This window comes from Penaeus japonicus, unplaced genomic scaffold (genome assembly GCF_977035675.1).
Source record: "Penaeus japonicus unplaced genomic scaffold, GWHDUDI00000001_assembly GWHDUDI00000009, whole genome shotgun sequence".
NCBI lineage: Eukaryota > Metazoa > Arthropoda > Malacostraca > Decapoda > Penaeidae > Penaeus > Penaeus japonicus.
In genome coordinates this window covers 24,993,444-25,000,943 of record NW_028234411.1, presented here as the reverse complement: position 1 = coordinate 25,000,943, position 7,500 = coordinate 24,993,444, and the positions used below count along the sequence as shown (strand labels likewise).

The 7,500-nt window shown below is 40.6% G+C and overlaps 1 protein-coding gene across 4 annotated transcripts in view; it reads right to left on the bottom strand.

The window, feature by feature from the left end:
• LOC122260560 (uncharacterized) overlaps positions 1–5,483 on the bottom strand; it is a 6,628-nt gene extending 1,145 nt beyond the window's left edge. The window contains exons 1-6 of one of the 4 annotated variants that reach the window (XM_086539876.1): positions 5,443–5,480; positions 1,966–3,482; positions 1,915–1,935; positions 1,354–1,818; positions 1,094–1,215; positions 107–220 (exon numbers count right to left, since the gene is read on the bottom strand). In XM_086539876.1, the coding sequence (XP_086396002.1) occupies positions 107–220; positions 1,094–1,215; positions 1,354–1,818; positions 1,915–1,935; positions 1,966–3,482; positions 5,443–5,461 (2,258 nt within the window). In that variant the 5' untranslated portion in view covers positions 5,462–5,480. Of the gene's footprint in view, positions 1–106; positions 221–1,093; positions 1,216–1,353; positions 3,483–5,442 lie in introns of all 4 variants that reach the window. The other 3 variants (XM_086539875.1, XM_086539874.1, XM_043027904.2) reach the window with 3 other exon arrangements.
• Positions 5,484–7,500: the final 2,017 nt, after the last annotated feature.

Sequence of the window (7,500 nt, the reverse complement as noted above, 5' to 3'; positions counted from 1 at the left end):
TCACTCCAAGAAAAAAAAAATAATTAAACCATAGATAAATTCATACCCAGTCACCAACCCAATCAACCTGTACAAACAACCTAACCAAGACTCAAACAACACTCACGTAAAGCGGTACTGTGTGGCTGTTCCGTCGTTTGCCTGGACAGGGGTACAAACGTGGAACATCTGGCAGTTGCTGTCAAGATCCGCATAATATCCTTGGCCGAAGGAGGAGCAACTGTAAGATCCGATAGGTAGAGGAAGTTATGTTTTGTAAGTAAGAAGAGGAAGAGGATTGTGTGTAAGTATTATGATGCGTAAATGGTATTGCTATATATGTAAATAAGGAAGGTGATTATGATGATCTTGGTTCGGGTAATGATGTTATTATTGATGTTGCGGTTGTTTGCATTGTTCTTTTGTTATCATAACTGCTTTTTATTTTTCTATGAATATTGTCATTATTGTTATCACAATCCCAGCCATTATAATTACTACTTTTACTGGCATTGATATATAAAGATACAGGGAAAACACACATTCATGCACCATATACATACAGTACAAATAAACAAACATAATTACACACATATAAATATGCAAATACAAACGCAAACAGACATCACAGGTGATTAACAGCCGTATCCGGAATCTTGAAAAATCAAAATCGAGGAGACTAGTTTTCATTTTGTTTAGCAAGTCCTATCGGTCAGCCGTCACACACACACACACACACACACACACACACACACACACACACACACACACACACACACACACACACACACACACACACACACACACACACACACACACACACACACACACACACACACACACACACTCTCTCTCTCTCTCTCTCTCTCTCTCTAATACACACACTCATTAGGGGTTTTAAAATCTGCATGATTAAAGGAAAAATTAGTCAGACGTTAACAAATAGACATTTTCATTTTCTTCTGCAATAGACCGTTGATACCAGTGTGACATGCAACACTCAAAAATCACGCTCATAAAAGTGGTATCCCAGTCAAACCTGCCTGAACAGGTGATATACATACAGCCATGCACACAAACACGCACGTCCTCTCACACAGTCACTCATACTCACGTGAACGCTGAGGAAATCTGTCCCTCTGCAAGACTCGACGACACGGGAACGAAGAACGACTTGAAGACGCCTAAGATCCTGTCTCCTCCTTCGGTCTCGATGTGTCCTGCGATTTCCCTCATCTGGGAAGGAAGTGAAAAGGAATTTCATGATAAGAGTGTCTTATCAGTTGTGCATCTTTCAGGTTTTATTCTTTTTTTCTCTCTCTCTCTTTTCTTTTGTAGATTTCATGTCTGTAAATAAAAGCAAAATTTTCCTACCTGGGAAGTCTGGAACTGGTTGTTATTTGATTGGAAATTGGACACGCCTTGATCTAGACTGGAAGTGAAAGTGGAGATGCCTTGGTTCTGGGAATTCTGCTGCTGCCTCTGGTCTCCGCTGATCTGGAAAGTATTTTGGTTGCCCTGGAAAGTGGTGCTTCCAATGTTTTGGTTGTCTTGGAAGTTGGAAGAACCGAAGTTTGCTTCATTTTGGAAAGTGGGCGATCCGAAGTTCTGGTTATTCTGGAAGCCAGAAGAACCCAAATTCTGGTTATTTTGGAAGTTGGTAGAGCCTTGATTTTGGTTGTTCTGGATATTGAAGGAACCAAAGGATTGCCTATTCTGGAAATTGTTGGAACTTAAATCCTGGTTACTCTGGGAAGATCTAAAGTTCTGGTTGTTCTGGAAAGTGGTAGATCCAAGATTCTGGTTGTCCTGGAAAGTGGTAGATCCAAGATTCTGGTTGTTCTGGAAAGTGGTAGACCCAAGATTCTGGTTGTCCTGGAAAGTGGTAGATCCAAGATTCTGGTTCTGGAAAGTGGTAGATCCAAGATTCTGGTTCTGGAAATTGGTAGATCCAAGGTTCTGGTTCTGGAAAGTGGTAGATCCAAGGTTCTGGTTCTGGAAATTGGTAGATCCAAGGTTTTGGTTGTTCTGGAAAGTCGTTGATCCAAGATTCTGGTTGTTCTGGAAAGTGGTAGATCCAAGATCCTGGTTGTTTTGGAACGTAGAACTGCTTCTAAAACGGTTTTGATTCTGTCCAGAATGGAAGGTGGAAGTTCCCTGATTCTGACTGGACTTGAATGGTGAAACTCCTTGACTGACCTGGAAGGAAGGCTGTCGCTGATTCTGATTCACCTGGAAATTGGAGTTTCCTTGCTTCTGGTTGGTCTGGAAGACTGAAGTTCCTCTAATTTGGCCAGATTGGAAGGTACTTCCAGAACTTCCTCTGTTCTGGTTAGGCTGGAAGGCAGCATTTACTCTATTTTGGCCAGACTGGAAAGTGGAACTTCCTCTGTTCTGGCTTGACTGGAAACTGGAGCTTCCTTGGCTGGACTGGAAGCCTGATGATGATGGGAGTTCAATTTTCTTCACATCCACAAGGTTGGGATTTGAGAAGCGGTAATTGTTGAAACTGTATTGAAGTTGGCCAGCATTGTTATTGCTGGAATACTGAGTCTGTCTATTGTTTTGACTGGAAAACTGATTTCCATTGCTTCTTTGCCTGCTGGAGAAAGTAGAGCTCTGCTGTGTGTTTGGGAAGTTAGATCCTTGTCGACTGCTGGAAAAGCTAGAACCCTGCTTAGTACTGGGGAAGCTGGATCCACTTTGACTGGCAGAGAACCTAGAGCTCTGTTGAGTGCTGGGGAAATTGGATGCACTTTGACTGTTTGAAAAGCTAGAACTCTGTCGAGTGCTGGGGAAACTAGTTCTACGTTGACTGTTGGAGACACCAGATCCTCGTTGACTACTGAAGAAACTAGAGCCCTGCTGAGAGCTTGGGAAACTGGATTCACTTGGATTGCTGAAAAAACTAGATCCCTGCCGACTGTTGGAACTTGAACCTCGTTGACCATTAGTGAAGCTAGAGCTCTGCTGAGTGCCAGGGAAGCTAGTACTGAAAGAGCTGGACCTTTGCTGAGTACTTGGGAAGTTAGATCCTTGTTGAGTGCTGAAGGAACTAGATCCTCTTTGACTGTTTGAGAAACTGGAACCCTGCTGATTGCTTGGGAAATTGGATCCTTGTTGAGCCCTTAGAAAGCTAGATCTCTGCAGAGTGCTTGGGAAGTTAGATCCCTGTTGGCTGCCAGAGAGACTTACTCCTTGCTGATTGCTGGAGAAACTCTGCTGGTTTCTTGGGAAGCCAGAACCCTGCTGGCGGCTGGAGAAACTTGAATCCTGCTGGTTTCTTCGGAAGCTGGAGCCTTGCTGACTGTTGGAGAAGGAAGATTGCTGACCACTAGAAAAACCTGAATTCAGCTGACTGCTAGAGACGGAATTTCCTTGAGTGGCTCCATACTTGATCTGGATAAGGTTGTTGTTTGGAGTGCGTTCGAAGAGTTGTTCCCTAACATCGGAGCCAGCAAGGTTGCCTAGCTTGGCACCTGATGCTAGCACCAGAAGAGATGCTGCAGAGAGAAAGGGATTGCATACTCTTTATTTTTGAAAATTCAGTTTTTTGTTGTTTTCTCTTCTCTTTTCCTCTGTTCATATATATATATATATTCTTTTTTTTCCTTGAATGCATATATATAGGCTTTCCTTTCAGTTGGTATTAACATAAAGGATAGCTGAACTAGCGATCAGAAAATATCTTAAAGCCTAGTACTTTGGACACCAGACGTCTGTTACCAAGGTCCACTTAAAGGGTCATGTCAAGGACATGACGCCGGAAGTATTCCCATGTGCCGTTAAATTGGAGTGACGTAGCACTAAAGTAAAGGCTAGCATGCTTTATTTGATTATGGTTGCTGTTTTAGATGAGAATTTTGAAAGTAAAAAGATGAGACCTCAGCAATGATATCGTGATGTTCACTTTAAGTTATTCTGCTCAACATGTCTCTCTCTAACTGCAAAGAAATTACTGACATCAGCATGTATATTGATTTCTTTGTAAGATGTGAATGTTTATCAAACGTCGAGCCTTGGTTTAGGATAACGGAATCTGTCCCCTCTTTTTAGACAACGCTAGAAGAGCGCATTTTTTTGCGAAATGTACAAGACTTAGATCCATGCTCCTATCAATGATAATAAGAAAAAAATAAACACCTGTATGTGTTAAATGTAAAAGAAAACGTTTCGTGATAGTAAGGACAGCAGTGTCTGTGCCTTGTGTTTTGAAAGTAATTTTGACATATTGCAGCAGGCAAAATAAGTAAGGTAACCGATTTTTTTTTTATATCTTGGACTAGCAACTAAGACCATCAGATTGATATAGGCATACACAAATGTAGAAATAGGACCTCAAAAAAGCAAGACCCTGTACATTTTTTTTTTTCTTTTTTCTTCTTTTTTAGAATAGGATACTAACAAGGAAACAAGATATCACTAATAATAATTGTGTTACATGTCATCTGAATACCTCATTAATACCAGTTTTACTTTAAAGATGTTTCCATTAAACTATATTTGATTTTGTTTTCTTTCTTCTAGGAAGCAAAACATAATATGAATTCCGATTATCAAGTTTTTTAACAATTACAAACAAATAAGCGTTGTTGATATAAGTTCCATTACTGATAGATAATTACGGACGTTCATAAGATAAAATAAAATGAACATAGACAAGAAAAAGACAATAGAAAACGAGGAAAAGAGCAATCATAAAAGTGAAACCAGTTAAGGCAGTTATGTTTACTGCGCACGAAAAGACTCTCTGTCCTGGAAATATTCCATTAATGAATTATTGTCCTGATCACGAAAGTTTTGTTTCATCTTTAAAGTGATTTTTGTATATGAAAGGGTAAATGTTAAAGTGTCATAGTGTAGTTTTGATTTCATCATGTAGGAACTTGTGTTCATGATTCACATACACACATATATATATATAAATTAAGAGTGGATACAGTGGGCCAGTAAAATAACACTGCAAGACTAGTTAATAACTCAGTAACAGAAACATACCCACTTATGTCGACGATGGCATTCAACATTGGTATAATTCTTAAAAGTATTTTGTTAATTGTTTTCGTGAAGAGGGGCAGTGATTTGAATATCTATTCATAACTGTTGCTTACTAGATTTATTTTTCATATAAAGTGGGGCGGACAGATTGCACACACGCACATACATACGCATATATATATATGTATATATATACATATATATATATATATATATATATATATATATATATATATTATATATACATTATACACACACACACACACGCATACATATATATATATATATATATATATATATATATATATATATATATATATATATAATAATATATATTATATGTACACACACACACACATACATATATATATATATATATATATATATATAATATATATATATATATATATATATATATATATATACACATACATACATACGTAGGTAGGTATACGTTAAGCTTACCTAAAAGAAAGGTCTTCATCGTAGGACGGAGCGGGAGAGACTTCAGGATCTCCAGCAACTTTCCTGCCTTTATATAGTCCGTCAATCAATCACTGGGTTGCCAATAATCAATTACAGGACATTAAAGGTTTAAGGACAAATGAAAAAGAAAATGGACAGACATGATATAGCTTTGTTTGCCATAATTCTACATACGTAAATCTGAAGTTAGGACGTTAAGAAGTTAAATAGATGCAAGTAAATATTTTCGTTCGTACGTCTTCCATTTTCTGGTTTCTCTGTGTTCATTAATATATATATTCTTGGTAAATCTGTAAAAAAAAAGTCATGTCTTGTAAAATCTCTCCTGTTTACCTTTAGGAAATACGAAGAATGGAATAGGTAATAAGTAAATATGTGTGTTTGTTTTTTGTTGTTTTTTTTTAATTGGAAACTTGTTTCATTTTGCACTTGAAATTCAATTAATTAGATCACCTGATAAAGGATTTTTTTTCTGCTTAATTCTAAATCGATTCATATATCTATATTTTTATCTAGCTATCTAGCAATTTTTATATCTAATCATGTATTTATTCTACATATTTATTCATCTATTTTCATTTCATGTATTTGCTAGGTTCTTCTTTATCCCCTACGCCCCCCCCCCTCCATACGCACTCATTTCCCCTCCCTCCCCCTCCTACCTTTCTCTCCTTCCTACCCCTTCCTCTCTTTCTCTCCCTCCTTCCAACCCCTTCCTCTCTTTCTCTCTCTCCCTCCCTCTCCTTCCCTCCCCTTCCTCCCTTTCTCTCTCTCCTTCCCTCCCCTTCCTCTCTTTCTCTCTCTCCTTCCCTCCCCTTCCTCTCTTTCTCTCTCTCTCTTTCTTCCTTTCCTCTCTTTCTCTCTCTCCTTCCTCTCTTTCTCTCTCACCCTCCCTCCCCTTCCTCTCTTCCTCTCCCTCCCTCCCCTTCCTCTCTTTCTCTCCTTCTTCCCTCCCCTTCCTCTCTTTCTCACTCTCCTTCCCTCCCATTCCTCTATTTCTCTGTCTCCTTCCTCTCTTTCTCGCTCTCCCTCCCTCCCCTTCCTCTCTTTCTCTCTCTCTCTCCTCCCCCTCTCCCCCATTCCTCTCTTTCTCTCTTTTCTTTCCTACCCTTCCTCTCTTTCTCTCTTTTCTTTCCTACCCTTCCTCTCTTTCTCTCTTTTCTTTCCTACCCTTCCTCTCTTCTTCTCTCTCCCTCTCTTTCCTTCTTCTCTTTCTCTCTTTCCTTCCCACCCCTTCCTCTCTTTCTCCCTCCCCTTCCTCCCTTTCTCTCCCTCCTTTCATCCCCTTCCTTTCTTTCTCTCTCGCCCTCCTTTCCCTTCCTCCCTCTCTCTCTCTCTCCCTTCCTTTCTTCTCTTTTCCTCTTTCCTTCTCTCCCCTTCCTCTCTTTCTCTCTCTCCTTCCTCTCTTTCTCTATCACCCTCCCTCCCCTTCCTCTCTTCCTCTCCCCCCCCCTCCCCTTCCTCTCTTTCTCTCCCTCCTTCCCTCCCCTTCCTCTCTTTCTCTCTTTCCTCCCTCTCTTTCTTACTCTCCTTCCCTCCCCTTCCTCTATTTCTCTCTCTCCTTTCTCCCCTTCCCCAGTTTCCATCTTCCCCTCTCCCTTTCACCTTCAACCTTCCTTCCCCTTTTTCTCCTTCCCTCTTCTCTCCCCCATCCCTTCCCCTTCACCCGTCCCACTTTATCTTTCCTTCTCATCTTCAATCTTCCACCCTTCCCTTCCCTCACCCCTCCCCACCCCCTGCTTTCCCTGCTCTTCCTTGTTCCACCCTCTCCTCTTCCCCCCACCCCTTCCCTCCACTCTTCTCCCCTTCCCCCTCCCCTCCCCTCCCCCTCCTTTCCCTGCTCTTCCCTCTTCCACCCTCCCCCCCTTACATAACCAGTCCAGAGAGGTAGAGAATCCAGTCAAGAGTTGTCAAGTTCTAGTTTGAATAGAGTAACTTATCAGGTGTCAAGTGTCATGCGTGTCAACTCGACTTCGGGATCCAAATAGATCACCCGGTAGCGTATGTCTTCGCTGCACTTCTTTTCTTTCTTTCTTT